The sequence below is a fragment of the Oncorhynchus mykiss genome, chromosome 4, assembly GCF_013265735.2.
Source record: "Oncorhynchus mykiss isolate Arlee chromosome 4, USDA_OmykA_1.1, whole genome shotgun sequence".
In the NCBI taxonomy this organism is placed as follows: Eukaryota; Metazoa; Chordata; class Actinopteri; order Salmoniformes; family Salmonidae; genus Oncorhynchus; species Oncorhynchus mykiss.
In genome coordinates, this window is record NC_048568.1 from 16079407 (window position 1) to 16101956 (window position 22550).

Sequence of the window (22550 nt, forward strand, 5' to 3'; positions counted from 1 at the left end):
TATACATTCATGTACATAATACCTCAAATAGCCCTAGAACCGGTGCCTGACTATAGCCTCGCTACTGTTATTATTCACTGTCTTTTTACTGTTGTGTTTTATTTCCTTACTTATTGTTCACCTAATACCTATTTTTTACTTAAAAATTGCACTGTTGGTTAGGGCCTGTAAGTAAACATTTCACTGTAAGGTCTGTTGTATTCGGAGCACATGACAAATAAAATTTGATTTTAAATGTTGCACAACATGAAGGGTTTTATTTGATTTTGGATGACATTTGCATTGATGTCAGAGTGATTAGAGTGACAATAGTGCTGTTAGTTAGCACGTTTGGTGGGCTACTAATGACCATCAGGGCTTGGAGAAGCCTAATTACTGTGACTAAATGGTCACATGGAATTTGACTACCATCATGACTCATGATCGCCGGTCTGGCGGTAGTAAACTGTCAACTATAAAGTTTGGTGGAGTAGGAATAATGGTCTGGGGCTGTTTTTTATGGTTCAACCTAGGCCTCTTAGTTCCAGTGAAGGGGAATCTTAACACTACAGCAGCATACAATTACATTATAGACAATTCTGTGCTTCCAACTTTGTGGCAACAGTTTGGGGAAAGACCTTTCTTGTTTCAGCATGACAATGTCCCCATGCACAAAGCGAAGTCCATACAGAAATGGTTTGTCGAGATCGGTGTGGAAGAACTTGACTGGCCTGCACAGAGCGTTGAACTCAACCCCATCGAACACCTTTGAGATGAACTGGAATGCCGACTGCGAGCCAAACCTAATCACCCAACATCAGTGCCCGACCTAACTAATGCACTTGTGGCTGAATGGAAGCAAGTCCCGGCAGCAATGTTCCGACATCTAGTGGAAAGTCTTCCCAGAAGAGTGGAGGCTGTTATAGCAGCAAAGGGAGGACCAACTCCATATTAATGCCCTTGATTTGGGAATTAGATGTTTGACGAGCAGGTGTCCACATACTTTTTGTCATGTAGCGTAAAAAGGGAAAGTCAGCTCACTGTTTTGCTCTTATCGAACTTGATAATTTAATAAAGCTTTGGCGATTAAGATGTATTCCAAGCTGTCTCACCAGCCTAACACAGCCTTTTTGGACGGTCTTACTTGATTACATTGGGCAGGACAAAAAGAAAACAGCCTTCATTGAGAGGGGAGGCTATGCTTTCTTTTTAATAAAAGAAAATGGGGAAAAAACAGTAGTGTTTTATGTTTCTAAATATTAAGTATACAGGCACCAAATCACATCTTGTTCCATGCACATATGGGAAATGTGCGGCACGGCTGGATAGGCTGCGTTTCCACACGAATAACGTGCGTTTGACACTAGTGCTGCCTTAACGCTAGCCGAAAATAGTGTCTCACATGTTCTGTACAAAGGCATTAGTTTAAGTACTTGAGTCAATGGGATGCTATTTGTCAATTACAGTACATTTCAAAATGTGTTTGGGCTGTCTTAATACAATTTGTGTTCTTGAGTGTTTTGTTTTAGTAGATTAGTACCATGTAATTTAACTCATGGTATTTATTTCAATGTCATAACATACAACAAACAACCTTAGATTGGTTTGCAACAAATTGTTTAATAGTCATACTGCAAAAAACAGTTTATTCATAGTGTGTTATCTTACTGGGATACAGTTTTGTTTAAAAAAAAAGCAGAAGTTGCTAGACTACATTTAAGTCATACTTACAGTAGTGAATGCATACATTTTCATACTCCCCCCCCATACTAGTCCCCCGTGAGAATCGAACCAACAACCCTGGCATTGCAACCGCCATGCTCTACCTACCGAGCTACACAGGACTGCACAGGGACTATAACAACTGTTATTAACCTTTGGGTATTACAACAGTCACATTCAGGAGAGGGCAACTCTGCTGTTGACAAAACGTAGCCAAAATGTCTGAAAACATTATCACTTAAATGTCTGACAAACGTCTAGTCACAATTAAGTTAAAAACCACAGCAACCGAGAAAAATCAACTTGAACAATAAACACAAGGAGAAAATCATGTGACAAAAGTTAATTCTGTAAATAGAAAACCAGCTGTTTGGTCCATTATTGAAGATTAGCAGTAATAAACAGAAGAAATAACCACATTTAAAAATAGACATTTAATCCCACAGTGTGTCAAAGCATCTACACTGCCTGACTGCTGTGATAATAAGTATAATTTAGGTCCGGATTTAGGAGACCCCATCAAGGCTCAAGTGCAAACAGTGCACGGTTGGAATAAAGGAGATATTAGTGTGATTCATTGGGATGACAGTGTATTCAGTAGATTTTCAGCACGAGGCCTTACTTTGGTCCCCATTTACAGTGCAGTATAGGCCTACAAATCCAGTACTTGCAATTTCAAGTATTAGTTTCAAATATAATTCTCTCCCCCAATAGTTTTATGTGACTGTCCACTCTTGGAAAGTAGGTGTCATCATGAAAATGTTGTTTTAGTACTGGGAAGAAAGTCACTACTTTTTGTTTATCAAATACATTGATATAAACGGAACACATTTATTTTTATTAAAATACAAAAGGTAATAGCTGTATTCATAGTAATAAAATATCAAGGGCAGGAGTGCTTTACAGATTGGAAACACAAAGGCTAAGAAGCCATTAGATAATACACATTTGTGTTGGTACTTGATGTGGCTTTGGATAGATAGGCCTACTGTTTGTCATGCTCTCCTCATCAGGTAATGTAATGTGGCCTCTGGGCCAGTGAGGGGCAGTATAGTGCTAATCCTGGTCTGGGGAGGTTGTTTCAGGCTCTGGTCTAGCAGGTCCGCTCATGATCACTGCTCTCAGACAGGTTGTTGCTGGGGGTTTCTTGGGCACTGGCGTGGGCGGCTGAAGACAACACCTCCTCAAAACTCCCTCCACCTCCTTGGCTTCCTACCTTGGTCTGCTCCAAATCCAAAAACAACCACAGAAATGCATAGGCACACAAACGCACACACACAAAACAACATTTTAATATAGGCTATTGTCGAGAATCTGTTTGAACTTTCAGCATGGGTTGTTAGAAACACCAGAGATTACGACATCAGGCTCAAATGCGCACATTCAAAGTGGAGCAATTGTTCTCCTGAGGGTAGTGTTTAACCTCAATTAGCTGAGCTGTAAAAATAGCCAAAAGTTTTCCTGAGCTAAAGGAAGTGAAGCTTAACAAGAAAGACCTCCATAATGTTTACTCCCTTATATTGAGTTTACTTAGGCCGGGATTCAATCCGATTGTTTTGTCCGCAATCGTGCCATTTAAAGGTAAATTCAGGTTGAGCCGAGACAGCGTTTACCGTGAATGTGTTCCTCTGCAAACCCGGGAACATTGTCTTTAATACGCGCATTGCGGACAAAGCACGCTCGGATTGAATCCGGGCCTTATTTCAACATTACGTAAATCTCTGTCATTGCTTTGACAGCAACATGTGTTATGTCTCACATTACCTTTATGTTGGAAACGGTGCTTTCAACCTTCTCCTCAAAGGACTTGAAACTGGGAGAGTTCCTAATGAGATGAAAAGCAGTTCAGTTTCATGCAATACTATTACTTTAGTATACAACATGTATGTTTATATCTATCTGAGCCACCATACTGTACCTGTACTTTTGTGTACACTTATTAAAGCTTCCTGTATTTACAGTGCTCTGCTAAAGCGGTCTGTATTTACAGTGCTCTGCTAAAGCGGTCTGTATTTACAGTGCTCTGCTAAAGCGGTCTGTATTTACAAGTGCTCTGCTAAAGCGGTCTGTATTTACAGTGCTCTGCTAAAGCGGTCTGTATTTACAAGTGCTCTGCTAAAGCGGTCTGTATTTACAGTGCTCTGCTAAAGCGGTCTTTATTTACAAGTGCTCTGCTAAAGCGGTCTGTATTTACAGTGCTCTGCTAAAGCGGGTCTGTATTTACAAGTGCTGTGCTAAAGCGGTCTGTATTTACAAGTGCTCTGCTAAAGCGGTCTGTATTTACAGTGCTCTGCTAAAGCGGTCTGTATTTACAGTGCTCTGCTAAAACGGTCTGTATTTACAAGTGCTCTGCTAAAGCGGTCTGTATTTACAGTGCTCTGCTAAAGCGGTCTGTATTTACAAGTGCGCTGCTAAAGCGGTCTGTATTTACAGTGCTCTGCTAAAGCGGGTCTGTATTTACAGTGCTCTGCTAAAGCGGGTCTGTATTTACAGTGCTCTGCTAAAGCGGTCTGTATTTACAGTGCTCTGCTAAAGCGGTCTGTATTTACAGTGCTCTGCTAAAGCGGTCTGTATTTACAGTGCTCTGCTAAAGCGGTCTGTATTTACAGTGCTCTATTAAAGCGGTCTGTATTTACAGTGCTCTGCTAAAGCTACCGTTACTTACAGTGCTCTGTTAACAAAACACTGGGAGAAGTCCTGTATGCTCATCAGTGTTATAGAAAGGTCACTTTTTCTAGTGTTACGATTCCACACGTTTATCTTTGGATAAACAGGTCAGATAGCTAGAAATGCATGAATCTTCTCCTGATGATTGCAGCAGGATATGCCAATGTTACAATGCAAGCCTGTTTCACCTATAAATTCTGAACCAATACCAATTCTACTCACAATGCTTACAAACGCTCAGCCTTAAGACAACGAGAATGGGTGGGTGGCTAAGGACTGGGATCTAGTGGAGGGTTATGTCTATCACTACACACAAAGTAGGCTACACACAATTACCTCATAACGGGCATGCTCATTGAGTGGCGGATAGAGTAGCTGTCCCAAGAGAGCATGGCCCAGGTAAGAGAGGAGTTAAATCATTAACATGAATTTACAGACAGCAGAAATCACACACGCAATCACACATGCACGCACGCACGCACACACACAGCAAGCACTCCCTCTAGTCTACAGTAATTCAGCAGGGCAACTTTCTAGGCATTTCTATAATGTAGATTTACCCATCATCTGATAGCCTTAAAAAGAAAATATATAGAAATTTTAGAGGAATCTAATGGCTTATATTGTAATATGATATATGTTCTTAGACAACTTTGTCATATCGTATCGATGACTCATTCATGTGTATATGACTAACAACTTCTACAGAGAACTAGCAATGCTACATCCACAGAAGGTACAAAAGAGAAAGACAAATGATCTAAAAACTGTAACTATACTGAACCGCCCACAAGTAAAACATGCTATGGTCAACAACAGTCAAAGTCATGCATGCCTACTGGTCAGTGTGCTACAGATCTGAGGAGTTCACTATAAGGTTTGCGTGTATACACATTCACACTAGGTTATGATGTGACTGCACTGGAACTAACTGTGTCTGACTAATCAAATCAAGGCATCCCTGGAATTGATCCCATTCAGTTGGTAGTCATCTTCTTACCATTATATCTTAAATCCCACTCATATTTACGTAAGCAATGGCCTTAGTCCGTCTTCTGACTAGTTTCAGTGCAGTCACGCATATCTGACTCTAAATCAGAGGTATAATACAACCAATAACACTAAAACACAATTTCTTACCCAAGTGAATTTGATCTTTGGATGCATAGAAAAGGATGAAGAAACAAAGACATTTAAGACATTTGTCCTGACATTATCAAGTGTCCTACCAACACTTTACATTAGGCTACTTCATTTTGGAATCACGACAGAGTTTAATTAAACTTCTATTCAAGAAAAGCCAAATTCAAAGATCCAGCGCGGGCACACACTTCAAACACACAGTTAACCAATCATTAAATCATCAAAGCTCTGGTTATCATGCCATATAATGTATATACTGTATCCTTACAGTACTGTATACACTATGCATTAGAATGCAAACAACCTGCAGTCTGTAAGTCTAAGGGAGTCACCCAAGTAAAGCCCACAGCAAACTTCAACCCCAGGCAACATACTGTACCTTGCTCTCCATGGTTCCTCATAGCTAAATGTTTGGTTTAGCATATTTCAACCAATGCAAGTCAGCCAGGGCACACCTTTTTTATTTTTTTTATTTCACTGGGCAACATAGTGAACAGGGTTCATGAAAATAACGTGTTCTACTGTATTTTCAATTCACACGAATAGTCCACACAGGGTCAAACTCATTTGCATGCACACACACATGCACACTAGGTGGCATACCTTCTGGGATACATTAACTCAAGGCCAAACATGCTGTAATACACAAAGGAATATCTATTTGTCTCTCTGGATCATTGTTCAACGTGATTTTATACATAACGTTGGTTGGTTAATACACTATTATAAACCTGCGGTGGTGAGTCTTTTGTTATTATCATGCAATAATGATGACGACATTAAAATAACAAAACAAAGACTGACACGTCTACAACACACACTAAATGACATGGACAGGCATAACAGTAAATCAGTTTTTCTTTGTCATGGCTAGTCAAGTATTGTATTACTAGTGAACCCGGGGCCAGCTGTCTATGATATGATAGCTCCCCAGTGTGCACCTGCAAAGCCAGCATACAGGCCAGCAATGGATCTCCATTGTGCCACCCTGCCCAGTCAGAACTCTGGGTCTTCACGGCAGAGAGTGGTCAGCAGACACCCAGAGGGTTACTGACCCCCCCCCCCCCCCACTCCACCCCAGGCCCGCATCCAATCTGGCCTGCAGAAAGCTGCTTACTCTGGGCTTATGCAACACAAACATGCCCCCTGCAACAGACTGTCTGGGTCAACCCCAGCAACAATTAGGATTGGGCACACGACAGACTGGCTGCAGAAAAGTGGAGATGAGGGAGGAGGGTGGTCATTCTGACTGGAGGCCACCTTGTATTCTGTCTCAATAGCTGTAGGCTAAAAGATGTAGTCGTAGTGTAAGGCTTCAGTTGATTGGATATGAAAGATGTTGATGTTGTTGTGTGGTTGCTATAGGCACCAGTGACACTGTACCTCATATCCCCAAACTTCCTGCTGATGGCTGTTCCCAATGTGGTGAAAGCTGCTGACGTCTTCTGCCCTGCCGTGCTCAACGTCTCCGACGTCTTTTTGTACCTGGACAAATGAAAAGACAATACAGTGATTATCAAAAACAGACAGGACAGGATACCACAGGACTGCCACACCTGTTCTCTTCTTGTCCCTGTCCGGAGCACTGTTCACTCCACACACACGGATTAGTTTCATAGTCAGAGCCGGAGCCAGGGTGTAACTGATACTCCAGCTCAGTATCCCAATCAGTCAGGGATTCATACATCTATAAAAACAGGATGAGGGGAGCATGGCACAGACAACAAAGACTCAGTGTTTCCCCATGTTTTAACTCCTATTGATGCTGCAGAATCTCTGGGAAACAGAGGAGCGCATCGCTTTGATTATTTGTACAGCTTATACCACTGTTAGGGCAGTGGCCTACAAAGAGAAGCCATTGATTTTCCTCTTTATTTTCTAGTTCTAAAAGCCTGCTAGTCTGCAGAGTGCCTGGCTTCCAACCTCTCACATCCCCAGCCCCTAGAGCCCGATTACCTCTCAGTGCATTACACACAGACTGCATGGAAACCTGAGAAACTCCTGCACTTCCCTGAGCACCAGCCCATGCCATCACCTTATCGGATTTGAGTCCTGCTATTTCAAGACAAAGAGCTTACTGCATTTGTGAGATGCATTAAGTGCAATGTGTTAATCTGGCTAACGCTTTTGCTGTGGAAGGTAATTCTGAGAAGAATGTGGTCCGCCAGCTCACTTAGGTACTGAGTCTAACTAGTGTGGCGCCTGAAGTGAGAAAGACTAGAGAGAGAGAGAGGAGAGAGAAAAGAAAAGAGAGAAGAAGCCCGAGAGAGAAAGAGAAATATTGTCACCTAACATCAACTGATGCCAACAACAAACCACACTGACAATAGATACAGCTCGGCCGTTATGACGGAGTTGCTCACCTCCTTTACACTTGGCCCTGTTGCCTTGGTTTTGCATTAGTGTAGAGACTGGAGATTGAGGAAGTGTGTCGTGGCATTTCAACAGTGGAGGCCCATTCTTCTCCTCTCCCTCCAGCCAATGATCTCTCAGCACCACCAGATCTGCTTGACCCTAGCGGTTTGCAGTTCCCTCTCACCATGGTAACGGTGATTGGAGAAGGGTGCTCTGCCCATTTGAGCGCCTAGTTAAAGCGTGACTCTGGTAACTGAATAGCTAGGGACATACAAGGCCAGTCTGCAGATGCAGGCAGAGATGGAGGACTGAAATCTAGGCCTATTGTATAGCTGTTCACTGAAAATGGCTATATATATACACAGTACTGACCTATATGAGCCTGAAGCTGCTGCTTGTTTTTACTGGCTTGCCCCCGTGGATAGATGTGTCCTGGGCCAGGCAGCCAGTCAGGTAGCACTGTGCTGCTTTAGATGTCACATCACCATTAGGCCGCTTGCTCCCTGTCATTATCTGCCTCAATGAGCCTGATCAGACCGGATCCATACATTCATCACTCTGTGACGCCCATAAAGACAATCTCTGGTGACAGGAGCAAAACATCTAGAGGGTGGATGTTGGGTACTCACGCAGTGGAAGTCTGCATGTCATACCAGCTCCTGTTGAAGTTCTGTTTGAGCTCACTGAGTGGTGTTATCCCCAGTTTGGCTTTGAGGTCTGAGTGGTGTTTCTCTTTGGAGGCCAACACTTGCCTCAGGGTGGAGATTTCTTCCTCTAACTAGAGGCATAAACATAGAAGGAGAGGAGAGAGAGAAATAAAGACATGAGAGATAGAGTAGGAGAGTGATGCTAATTTCCCCTAGGGCTTAAGTATTCCAAATGAATTATCCATAAAGCAAATAAGGTAACACATGGACAAAATGTGTTATATCCCACTCCTTATCAGCAAATAAAGTATATTTCTTGGATGAAGCTTACTATACTACAAATGGCTACAAAAGGCAATTTCAGCTACATATACGTATTGGTAATATAACTATAATAATAATAATAATAATAATAATAATAATATGGTGGTAAATTGAGGGAACTGAAGTACAGAACACTGGCTCTTCCTTAAAACACAGTTTAGTGTATTTGGCCTGAGGTCAACACCAGGGGAAACAACAGTGATGAAGAGTAACAACTGTAAACCCAAATCCTAATTGATGCCGACTCATATTATGCAAAAAAGCTCTGCTGCAAGAGCTGCCAAGATTTACATAACTCATAATGCCCTCTACTTCCGCTCCTATTTCCAGTTAATATATCTCTCTCCCATGGTCCAACACAGTTTCCCTATGTGAGAGAGATCAGTGTACCAACTTCTTAACCATCTCTCCCCTCTAAGGTTGAACAGAATGTATCTCCAAGACAGCGCTTCCTGAATCCAACTCGATCAACATGCCAAGCTAAACATTGAAAAACAGAGAGGTGAAAAGTGCTGACGGGAGGGACTACCTTAGTGAGTTCACTCAATATTTCCTCCCTCTCCTCATCGGTCACAGTGTTGTAGAGGTCCACTTCTGACACCATTTCTTCATCTACTTCTGTTAGAGGTTCTGGGTCCAGCAAACCTGAGGAGAGATAGACGATTAAACACAAAACAACCCCCAAAATGTAGAACACTTCAGACTTACAGTACCACTCAGTCAAGGGTTATTCTTTATTTTTTACATTGTAGAATAATAGTGAAGAAATCAAAACTATGAAATAACACATTTGAAATCATGTAGTAACCATTCTTTCCACCAGCTTCATGAGGTATTCACCTGGAATGCATTTAAATTAACAGGTGTGCCATGTTAAAAGTTAGTTTGAGGATTTTATTTCCTAATTAATGCATTTGAGCCAATCAGTTGTGCTGTGACAAGGAAGGGGTGGTTTACAGAAGATAGGACTATTTGGTAAAAGACCAAGTCAATATTATGGCAAGAACAGCTCAAATAAGCAAAGAGAAACAAACGACAGTCCATCATTACTTGAAGACACCTTTTAAAGTTTCTTCAAGTGCAGTCGCAAAAACCATCAAGCGCTCTGATGAAACTGGCTCTCATGTGGACCACCATAGGAAAGGAAGACCCAGAGTTACCTCTGCTGCATAGGATACGTTCATTAGAGTTTCCAGCCTCAGAAATTGCAGCCCAAATAAATGCTTCAGAGTTCAAGTAACAGACACATCTCAACATCAGCTGCTCAGAGGAGACTGTGTGAATCAGGCCTTCATGGTTGAATTCCTGCAAAGAAACCAATACTAAAAGGACACCAATAAGAAGAAGAGACTTGCTTGGGTCAAGAAACACGAGCAAAGGGCATTAGACCGGTGGAAATATGTCCTTTGGTCTGATGAGTCCAAATATGAGATATTTGGTTCCAACCGCCGTGTATTTGTGAGACGCGGAGTAGGTCAAAGGATGATCTCCGCATGTGTGGTTCCCACCGTGAAGCGTGGAGGAGGAGGTGTGATGGTGCTTTGCTGGTGACTGTCTGTGATGTATTTAGAATTCAAGGCACACTTAACCAGCATGGCTACCACGGCATTCTGCAGCGATACACCATCCCATTTGTTTTTCAACAGGACAATGACCTAACACATCTCCAGGCTGTGTAAGGGCTATTTGATCAAGAAGATGAGTAATGGAGTGCTGCATCAGATGACCTGGCCTCCACAATCACCTGACCTCAACCCAATTGAGATGGTTTGGGATGTGTTGGACCGCAGAGTGAAGGAAAAGCAGCCAACAAGTGCTCAGCATATGTGGGAACTCCTTCAAGACTGTTGGAAAAGCATTCCAGGTGGAGCTGGTTGAAAGAATACCAAGAGTGTGCAAAGCTGGCATCAAAGCAAAGGGTGGCTACATTGAAGAATCTCAAATATAAAATATATTTCGATTTGTTTAACCCTTTTTTGGTTATTACATGATTCCATGTGTTATTTCATAGTTTTGATGTCTTCACTACTAAACTACAATTTAGAAAATAATACAAATAAAGAAAAAAAAAACTTGAATGAGTAGGTGTGTCCAAATTTGGTACTGTACATATACACTGAGTGAACAAACATTTTCCTAATATTGAGTTGCACCCCCTTTTGCCCACAGAAAAAACTAAATTTGTCAGGCATGGTCTCGAAAAGTCTCCACAGGGATGTTGGCCCATGTTGACTCCATTGCTTCCAACAGTTGTGTTAAGTAGGCTGGATGTCGTTTGGGTGGTGAACCATTCTTAATACACACGGGGAACTGTTAAGTCTGAAAAACCCAGCAGCTCTGTAGTTCTTGACACACTCAAACCGGTGCACCTGGCACCTTCTACCATACCCCGTTCAAAGGCACTTAAATATTTTGTCTTGCCCCATTCACCCTCTGAATGGCACACATACACAATCCATGTCTCAAAGCTTACAAATCCTTCTCTAACTTGTCTCCTCCCCTTCATCGACACTGATTGAAGTGGATTTAACAAGTGACATCAATAAGGGATTATACCTTCCCCCTGGTCAGTCTGTCATGGAAAGAGGAGGCGTTCCTAATGTTTTGTACACTCATTGTATAGTGGAGAGACAATCACATAAAGTATGTTTTTGCAAATAACAAAAGAAACTCAGGCACCCATTCAAATCGTCTAACTCGAAGAGATGATTCAGGCTACGGCAAGACATACCCCCCGATCTGTTGCCATCGTAACACGACCACAGTCCGGACAGATTTAACCTGAACGCCACCCTCCATCACTGTGACAATGGCAATATTCCCATTATGACCTCACCACACGTTTAACAACCATCTTTAGGAGACACTGACTGTAATTATCTACACTCGAGCTTCCATTTCCAATCCTGTTTATTTTTATACATGTTAAGCTAAGATATATTCTGGATAGTTTAAAGAAAAGTCATGCTTATCCCCTTCCATAAGGCCACCAGTTGTCTGCTAGAGTAACCGCCCTGTATGTTGTCTCTACTTAAAACATTCATTAATCAATGTGTATGACTAAATAGGAGCACAAATCTATTGCTTATTGTTTTTTTATTACATTTTTTTATTTTCTTATATGATTTTATATATATATATATATATATAAAATATTCAGGGGGAATATCTATTGCTTATGGAACCTAATGGTGATCTAATTACATGACAACATGTGTGTGTGTATGCGTTCGTGCGTGCATGCGTGCATGCGTGCGTGTGTTTCCAGTTACAATACAAGCTAAAACAGACAAACAACTTCCTGGTATGTGAAGCACTGAGTGTCTGATCAATATCTGACTGATGAAGTAATGGCCAAAGCCCTGGCATGGTGTACCCTCAGCAGATTAAATCAGCCATTAATAAAGTGAATTTGAACTCAAATTGGGAGTATAGCTTTACCCAATTTCTGCCTAATTTTGTGTAACTTCAAATGTCTGTCCCTGTAACTGCATAATATAATATTACAGTAAAGAGACTCTGGCTTTAAATTCTATACTAGGCTACAGTAATACAACTGGGTGAAAGGCTCTGAGCTTATGATACTATTTCAATCACCAGCAACATAAAGCCAGGTCATTATAACATATTATAAACTTGGTGGTTCGAGCCCTGAATGCTGATAGGCTAACAGCCGTGGTATATTAGACCGTAATAAACGGGTATAACAAAACATTTACCACCCCCCCCCCCCCCCCCTTAAATATAACATTATAACATGACATCTAAACCCAAGAGATGTTACTGAGCAGGGACCAGCGTCCTAAGATGACCGTAGGTAGAGGATGTTTTTGTCAAGACAAAGAGGACAACAAACAAGCAGGAGTCACATCTTTGAGGCCTGGCCTCTCATTACATCAGCAGATGATTGGAGTGGCGTGGCACAGAGCTTGTGATGCAGTTTGGCCACATAACCCAATCACTTTCTCATCAGAAGCCTTTGGAGAGGATCCCTTCGCTTGGAGCCCCACCGTGTACACAGTATACATTCTAGCACTCTTCATCACTCTCTTCTCTATTGTCATCTTGCCAGGCCTCAGTGACTCTAATAGTAGACGTATTTTAATAATAATAATAATAATAGCCTGGACTTGTCTTTTCCTACTTGCACTGTGTTGATAGCTATTTTATTGAGGAAAAATGTACTTACTACGATTGTGATATGTGGTTGTCTCACCTGGCTATCTTAAGATGAATGGACTAATTGTAAGTCGCTCCGGATAGGAGCGTCTGCTAAATGACTCAAATGTAAAAGTTAATTACTCTACGACTTTATCCTATTTCTCTAGAATGGGACAATTTCAGTTTGAACAACTGTTTCTATGTTTTCACTGTGATGGGTTAAGAGTGCGTTGCTTAGCAACTTCCCATGCAGACGAGCAAGCCCAATCATCATCATCATCATTAATTGAATCCTTGTGTTGTCCTTAAGACACATCAATCCTTCAACACCGGGCTGACTCATTTTAAATGACAGACAGTATACACACACTCGTACAAAAGTGATGTTGTTTGTGTTGCCAATGTGAGGTTCCATCCATCAGCATTGTTCCTGGGGCACTGAAAGAGGTCCCTATTATACATTAACATTGGCTCAGGTTCATTAAAAAATCTATATGGTAATCAATATCAAAGAGCATTAACAGGAAACCATGCAGGCTTGACTGGATCGGCAGGGTAGCCTCGTGGTTAGAGCATTGGACTAGTCAGGTTGCAAGTTCAAATCCCCGAGCTGACAAGGTACAAATCTGTCGTTCTGCCCCTGAACAGGCAGTTAACCCACTGTTCCTCGGCCGTCATTGAAAATTAGAATTTGTTCTTAACTGGCTTGCCTAGTTAAATAAAGGTTACATTTTTTTATTAAGAGTGGGTTGATGGGCTCGTGACTTTCCTTTTTGACAACATGTCACCTGAACATCATATTATTGGTACACCGATGACTCTAAACCTCACCTCGGCCCCGCCCCTCAGTCTGATTCAATTAACCATCACATACATGGCTGAGGGAGAGAGAGAGACAGACTCTGGCCAAGGAATAAACACAGAACCACACCACAATCAGTAGGGGTTCAGTAACACTACATTAACTCTCAAAAGGACACCCATCCTCGTTTTCTCTCTCTGATTTGGGAATCTATTTCAGATAATCTGCGGCCCCATCCAAAAAATGGCATTGTCACATTCCGAGTCCGGGTCAGCTGGTCTGGGTTGTCTGAAGGCATTTTCCGAGTCTCGACCACGACGTTGTCCTTAAAGTAGGAGCCCCGCGGCTCAGTGACTGTGGCGTGACAACTCATCCGCACCCAATTCACACTCATCATACTCAGCAGCACAGGGGCCAGAGCTGGAGAAATACTATTTTTCACATGCTAGGTTCTCAAAGGCATCATTGTTTTTACTCTACAACCCTTATCCACAGATACAGTCGTTAGCAGTGACGGCTAGCATAGGGTTGTTCACACAAAATCAGTCATCTGCGTGGAGACCTGAGAGAAACCTAAATGCGAACTGAGAGGCCTGCCTCTCACACTGTGGCTGCTCTAGCTGTGCTAAAGTCTCTGTCATCCAAGGTAAACTATCTGGCTATAAGTGATGACATCACAGTGGGTGTCTCTCAAAGAAGAAAAGCAGGTTGTCTTCCATTTTGATGACACATTTACTGATCCTCTCTCGCCTTGTACATAGTAGCACTCTCATCTCATTATGGACTATTATCACCCTTCTAACTCAACGATGTTCAATGAGTTGACTCATGCAGTAAAATGACCTGCATTCTGTACTGACTGAGGAAGCAAATCCTATAAGCTTAACAAAGTGTGTCAGACAAACACAACTGGAAATGTTACTGGAAATGATCCCCAGTCCCCTTACCAATAACGAGATTGCTCATAACCATGGTAAATAAAATGTAGCATTTAGTAAATAAACAGATTAAGTTATCTGGAAATTAGTTCCCATTTTTGCTTCCATTTTAGGCTGTCATCTTGGCCTGTTACGTCATTTCTGGCCTGGCTGTAGTAATCAGTGGGATTTTCCCCTCGGATTATCCAACTAGATTTACCAAAGTCCTTCACCTCAGCCACGGCAGAATTAAGCAGTGCGATATCTAGCGAAGTCAAAGATCCCATTTCAGATAGTCCTTTGACTGCAACTACATCAAATGGTTGCTCTCAAACGCATCGTTGGAATTAACACTGTCAGGGGTGTTTTTGTCCAATTTGTGGCCAAAGTGTGGTGAAAGTGGGTCAATCATTCATTCCCTCACAATAAAGAGACCTATTTAAACATGAATCAGGGATACTGTATACTTCCACATCACGTGAACATTTCTGTGAAGGGCAGTCAGCTAAACAGAGAAGCAAGCATACCTGTCCTGAGATGTCCTTGTCCTCTCTCTTCATTTGGTAGCAGAAACAAGGGGGAAAGATTACATTCCTTTAATGAAATGAGTAATAATTGATAAAAATAGATAGGCCTATGCTACTTTGTCCGGGGAAGTCACAAGTTCTAACCATATAGTCTATGCCTATAACATGTTCATACCAAGAGAAGAAATGCTGTAAAACAAATGTCCCGAAACATTTCTATCACATACGCAGATGATAAAAAAAAGTTCAAAATCAGAGGCGTTTCATGCTTTGCCTGATGAAGTTGACCCTTGTTAGGCCATTCATTTACAGATCCTTTGAGGTTCTATGCGTACAGGGAACATTTAGTCATTGGAAACACCACAAGACCTAAAACATTCAGCTCAAACACAGCATGCAACTGATTGCAAGAGAACTGGAGTATTCTAAAATGGGAGTCTGTCCATCTACGGAGCCAAGAAACATATCAAGAGGACATTGGCCTATTTTCTGGTTCAATTGTGCAGCATCAAGACAAATGAATGGATATAAATCCAAATCATTCTATTTATCGGCACATGCTATTACAATCCTGAAAGTATAAAAAAAATATGCAATTGATGCTGCACAGGTTCACTGTTCCAACGTGGGCCAGAAATACTACAGCTACTGCAATACTACCAATAACAGGGGAAGTAGTCTAGTCTACAGATCAAAGGCCTGTCACTTTCAGGTTGCAGATGCACCACAAACCCACTGGGCATAACCCACTCATCTGAATATGAGGTCTTACCCCATTCCCCTGCACCGTCGCTCAGTACACTAGAGTCGCTCAGTACACTAGAGTACAACTCTGATGACGATGCATTTGATGTCCATTAGGCAATGAATGGGGTGAAATACAAAATAGTGAGTTACACATAAACACAGGAGCGCACACACACGCACACAATTGGTGTATAGTGTAGGTTACAGTGTTCATTCAGGCTGACTGTAACCTGATAACCTGAGGTTGATAAAAAACAATGCCTATACCTTGTTTGAACCAGAAAGTTGATTATAATAGCCAGTATTCAACTGATAATCTAGTGTGCACAAGTTAAGACAGCCATCTTGCTATTTGGATAATAGGGCCAACTACAAAGAAAGGCTCTTCAAAGCAGAATATCTATGGTCACAAGATTTCAATTATTTGGTCAGGTGGTCACGGTGGGAAGGGAAAATAAGTGGCCTTGAGCCAGTCATGGTTTGCAAAATATATTTGAACCTAACAGAAGGACAGAGCAATACTGCATCCAAATGAACATTATGTTTTATTACCATGTTGCAATGATGTTACACATAGAGCTCGCCACCTTGTAGTCCTAAAACCGGAAAATATGTTACCCCTGGTTCTTTCAGCAATTCCTATTGAGAAAATGAACCGGGGAAAGAATAGGGTTGTGGGATAAATGTAGAAAATAAGGTCTGAGATTAACACAGGCTTAGGAGATCTTATATGTTTTGTTCTATGATATAACAATATCTGTCAGTTAAAATTATCTTTGTGAATTAGAAAGCCTTTATGTGCTTTATTAAATGTCATAAATGCTTCAAAAATTAAAAAATAATAAAAAAGTGAAGAAAAATGAAGACCATCTTATTGAAAAAAAATGTATAAGATCTCCTAAACCTGTGTTTACCACAGACCTTATTTTCGGCGTTTATCCCAAAACCTTACAAAAACTGCATTCATTTTCCCATAGGCTTTGTCCAACGAACCATGGCGGAGTTTTGTGCCTACAAAAAGATGGCATTACTAATGCTCTCTATTGGACAGAAATGAAACGTTAACCACGTGTTCCATTAAGTAGATGCGTCATGTGATAACTGGTCGAAAATGGCTACTCTATTGATACACTTTTGTCTTTTGAGGTAGAATTTATTAAAAGTTTACACTTAATTTCACCTACCAAGACTATCATCACATATTAAAGTTAAACTGCTTAATAAGGTTATTTATATATTTTTTAAATTAAGATTAAGGCTATCAACTATGAATTCAGTAACAACAGTTTTCGTTCATCCTGTAAATAACAAATAAGCTAAATACACAATTGAATAAATGCAACAACAAAAATCCATAATGTGTAACATATTATTATACATTTTTCGAGAGCTTGAACGCTCACTCACCCTGTTGTCTGGTCTCCATTCGAAGCAGTGTGATGCAGTTGGCTACTTGAAGTAAATATGAATTGTTCTTCTGAAACAACGCTTTAACGTAGATACAGCAGCTCACTGCTGTACTGTCAGACGCCAATGTTTACGCCAGTTCCTTCACTGTCAATTACGGCACCGCCTCCATTGGCGGGGCTTCCAACATTCACCAATGGCGGTGTGCTCAATTACTGAAACAGCGTTGTGACGTCTTCAGAGTTCAAATACTCTTTCGTGTCGAACTAGGCACATGATTTAGACTGATGATGCCAAATATGCAATATGTTGAACTATATTTCTTGACAGAAAAACTCAAATGTAATCTTAAAATACTGTCAGTTTCATGTACACTTAAATACATGATTGCCCAATGTTTCCGGTGGAGTGAAAGTGTAATGTATCCAAGTTACTTATTTAGGCTAGTTTGGGTAGTTTCATTACAGAATGCAACGACGCCACCTGCTGATACTTTGTGATTCTAGGCTTTGAGAATATCTGACCAATTTACACCCTCGTCTGTCAGAGCAGGGTAGTATCTCCTGTAGTAAATTAGTTACATGAGATGATAGACATGAATTTTGATTAAACAGATTCAACAATTACTTTGCCATTTCCTGGTTGCTAAAATGTTAATAGTTAGCCTAATTTCAGTTTATGTGACAAAACAAGCAAGTGTTGAGAATCATTGTACCATCTAAACCACTGTGAAATATATTTTCAATAACCAACAATATTGTATTTTATTTATTTACAATTAGGGCCAGGTAAAAATGTAGCAGTAGACATTTTATTTATACTTTTCAAAATTATGCTGAATATATTCACTTTCTAAGAAGCAAAACATTTGATAGAAGATAAGACTCTCAAGATATCAGTCTTTCAGATGCAATGCACCATTCATCTTCAACTGGAACTCTTGATCATTCATTCTTTTTTTTCATACATTTTTACAATACAGCCAATTTGGACTTTGGCCTGCTAATTTCCTGCAATTCTACATGTTTTGCCATGACTTATGCCAGGTTCATATGATATCTGAGTGAGAGTAACTAACAAAATCAATGGGGGCACCCTAGGGGTCAGGGCCCCTGGGCACGTGCCTTGATTACTATAAGGTTTAGATAGCTGGCTAGACTAACTTACCTAGCAATCTATAAAAATGTTTGCTGACATGGGCTAATTGAGTGACTGTCAGTGACTGGCATAGCTGCTGATGCACTACCACATTCTGAAATTGCACGTTGTGTATTTTATGATCTACACTACATGACCAAAAGTATGTGGACACCTGCTCGTTGAACATCTCATTCCAAAATCATGGGCATTAATATAGAGTTGGTCCCCCTTTGCTGCTATAACAGCCTCCACTCTCCTGAGAAGGTTTTCCACTAGATGTTGGAACAGTGATGTGGGGACATGCTTCCATTAAGCCACAACCTCATTAGTGAGGCTGGGCACTGATTAGGCCTGGCTCGCAGTTGGAGATCCAATTCTTCCCAAAGGTGTTCCATGGGGTTGAGGTCAGGGCTTTGTGCAGGCCAGTCAAGTTATTCCACACCGATCTCGAAAAACAATTTCTGTATGGACCTCACTTTGTGCACGGGGGCATTGTCATGCTGTAACAGGAAAGGGCCTTCCCCAAAATTGGAAGAACAGAATTGTCTATAATGTCATTGAACGCTGTCGCATTAATATTTCACTGCATTGGAACTAAGGGGCCTAGTCCATACCATGAAAAATATTCCCAGACCATTATTCCTCCTCCACCAAACTTTACAGTTGGCACTATTCATAAGGGCAGGTAGCTTTTTCCTGGCATCCGTCAAACCCAGATTTGTCCATCGGACTACCAGATGGTGAAGCCTGATTCATCACTCCAGAGAACGCATTTCAACTGCTCCAGAGTCCAATGGCAGTGAACTTCACTCCACTCCAGCCGATGCTTGGGATTGAGCATGGCGATTTTAGGCTTATGTGCGGCTGCTCGGCCATGGAAACCCATTTCATGAAGCTCCCGACGAACAGTTATTGTGCTGACATTGCTTCCTGGAACTCGGTAGTGAGTGTTGCAACCAAGGACAGGCGATTTTTACTCGCTACACACTTCAGCACTTGGCGGTCCCGTTCTGTGAGCTTATGTGACCTACCACTTCGTGGCTGAGCCGTTGTTGCTCCTAGACATGTCCACTTCACAGTAACAGCCCATACAGTTGACCGGGGCAGCTCTAGCAGGCCAGAAATTTGACGAACTGACTTTCTGAACAGTGGCATCCTATGACGGTGCCACATTGAAAGTCACTGAGCTCTTCAGTAAGGCCATTCTACTGCCATTTTTGTCTATGGAGATTGCATGGCTGTGTGCTCAATTTTATACACCTGTCAGCAATGGGTGTGGCTAAAATTGCCGAATCCACTAAATTGAAGGGGTGTCCACATACTTTTGTATATACTGTATAGTGTATCTACAAAGTTGAGACCCCGACTTACTCCCAAAACAAACAAAAAAGCCGATTATACCGCTTATGCCTAGAAACAGCACTGAACACATCTCCCTCAAAGCAGCAGCTGCTCTTTTCAGCTCTGATGTGTTTTTGAAAAACCTTGCATTCTGAAGCTGTAATCTTTCCGTGAAAGTAATTTCAAACGGATTTTAAAGATTAAATGTTTCCCTGTCTTATCAAAACACCATATGAAATTCTGTAATTCACTGGGAGTTTTAATATGGATGTGCTTTATTTTATGCTGTACCAGGAATCAGTGTGGTACTAGTATGTACTAGTACTGGCAGCTGAGCTCCCCTCTGCAGCTCTGCCAAGTCTTATTCTGTCTTAGCTCTGTCAACAGGATGTCTGTGTCAGCTAGTATGAAGACAGAGGAGCACAGCCCCACACCATGAGGAAACAGTCCCACAGACAGACATCAAGGCCACATTACAGAATGAAACAGGAGGCAGGATATTCAATTGACTGAATGGAATTTTCATTATGATTAACAATGATTCAGATCACATTGGTTTATTATTGTGACATGAGGCCCTTGCATCGGGCAGAACAGCAACAAAAGCCTATATTACTACTGTATGTAATATTGCCAAAGCATAACCACTAACTACAGGAAATTCTCATTAAATGTGTTGTATATTTCATAGCTTTTTCAGCTCTGCTGAGCCTCTGTGTTGTTGAATTTGTTTGATATGGAGTGCTGTATATTTACACAGCTGTTCACAGCATTCTAATCACACACAATAAATCAGATGATCCCGATTGGAAGGAAGGAACCAGCTGGGAGCTGAGTCCACAGCCACAGAGCTTGGCTGTTTGAAGGCCCTGTTATAACTACTTCCCCATCCCCCAGGAATCCTCCTCTTGACCTGTGGGTCCATAACCAGCTAGAAGTCATGACTCACTTTCTCAGTGGCCACCACAGCTGCAAGGTCAGCTGATCCCAGAGCTATGTATTGCTGAGTAAGCACTGGCCCCGGTTGGGTTACATGACGTTGGGGAGCTGCCTGTGCATCCCAAATGCCACCCTATATACTGTAGTGGTCGACTATAGACCCTGGTCAAAAGTAGTGCACTATAAAGGGAATAGAGTGCCATTTGGGACTTCTCCTATGTCTGTCCATCCAGGGAAGATAGAGTGGACAGGACAGATAACAAAACAGCTTGGCCGGGCTGGTGTGGTGTAGGCTACTCTCAGAGGGGGCAAGCACTAACGGAAATAAAGGGTGATCATGTTTCTGTAAAAACAACTTCTGAATAGGACATCTTTGTGGATGGATGGAATGGGGTTTGGTCAGGGAGGGAAGGGCCAGAGATCTTTTAAAAACTATACATCACAGTTGGTAAGTGCAAGACAGTGTTTTTTGTTGAGCCATCAATTGGTTTGCCTGGCTTAATACAGGAAGAAGGTAGATTATTATAACTATTTTCTTTAGGAGGTAGATCAGCTTTAATATTCCATATCTATAGATCGTAGCTTCCATCAATGTAATTGTCTGCATCGTGTCCAATTCCCCAAGGTTCATTTGTTGATTGTATTGCCTTTGACGTGATCCAATAAAAACAATTGTTCACACAAAAAAAAGACATATGTTTTTGGCGTTTTAACCATCACTTTTTAATGACTCCACAATTACATCTGACACAAACAGCTAAACGTGAATGACATGAACTGTGAAGATAGTGGTGCAGCAGCACAGAAGAACCACAAACAAAAGTAGAATACAAATCTGTGCATTTGAATTTCATAAACCAACCAATACATGAAAAACGACTATTGGTGTTGTTGTAGCTTTAAACTACTAGATAATTGACATCTACAATGGGTAGATCAGGAGAAATTTACCATTTCAGTTGTGCAAGCTACAGACGTTTTTGGAGCAGAGATGAGACCGTCAAGCCTATATCAATGATCTTTGTAAAGGCACCAGTCATATTTTTATGGTAACCAGGCCACAATGGCACGAATAGGGGCTTCAGCCAGCCGATAAGCCCCCTGGCGAGTTCAGACGTCCGAGGTGGATCCTCCACCTACCCAATCCGATGTCAGATTAAAATGTAACATGTATACACTAAAAGTGGCATCAAACAATGGCATCTTAATATACAGTTGAAGTTGGAAGTTTGCATACACCTTAGCCAACTACATTTAAACTCAGTTTTTCACAATTCCTGACATTTAATCCTAGTAAAAATGCCCCGTCTTAGGTCAGTTAGGATCACCACTTTATTTTAAGAATGTGAAATGTCCGAATAATAGTAGAGAGAATAATTTAATACAGCTTTTATTTCTTTCATCACCCAGTAGGTCAGAAGTTTACATATATTCAATTTGTATTTGGTAGCATTGCTGTTAAATTGTTTAACTTGGGTCAAACGTTTCGGGTAGCCTTCCACAAGCTTCCAACAATACATTTATTGTGGGCGAATATTGTCCCATTCCTCCTGACAGAGCTGGTGTAAATGAGTCAGGTTTGTAGGCCTCGTTGCTCGCACATGCTTTTTCAGTTCTGCCCACAAATTTTATAGAAGATTGAGGTCAGGGCTTTGTGATGGCCACTCCAATACCTTGACTTTGTTGTCCTTAAGCCATTTTGCCACAACTTTGGAAGTATGTTTGGGGTCAT

General features: G+C 41.4%; 1 protein-coding gene across 13 annotated transcripts; it reads right to left on the minus strand.

Annotated features, from left to right (window-relative positions):
• Nucleotides 1-1579: 1579 nt before the first annotated feature.
• tpd52l1 (tpd52 like 1) lies at nucleotides 1580-17625 on the minus strand. Of its 13 annotated transcripts, none has more exons than XM_021600354.2 (11): nucleotides 17399-17625; nucleotides 16017-16076; nucleotides 15245-15271; nucleotides 9367-9482; nucleotides 8496-8644; nucleotides 6895-6996; nucleotides 5509-5523; nucleotides 4929-4943; nucleotides 4705-4743; nucleotides 3466-3526; nucleotides 1580-2926 (listed from the first exon to the last, which is right to left on the minus strand). In XM_021600354.2, the coding sequence occupies exons 1-11, from the start codon at nucleotides 17415-17417 to the stop codon at nucleotides 2795-2797; spliced, it is 735 nt and encodes a 244-aa protein (XP_021456029.1). In that variant the 5' UTR covers nucleotides 17418-17625; the 3' UTR covers nucleotides 1580-2794. The 13 variants fall into 13 exon arrangements, with proteins under 13 accessions (XP_021456029.1, XP_036831666.1, XP_036831668.1 ...); XM_036975771.1 differs by having other exon boundaries at nucleotides 1580-2923; nucleotides 17399-17624; XM_036975773.1 differs by lacking the exon at nucleotides 16017-16076 and having other exon boundaries at nucleotides 17399-17624.
• Nucleotides 17626-22550: the final 4925 nt, after the last annotated feature.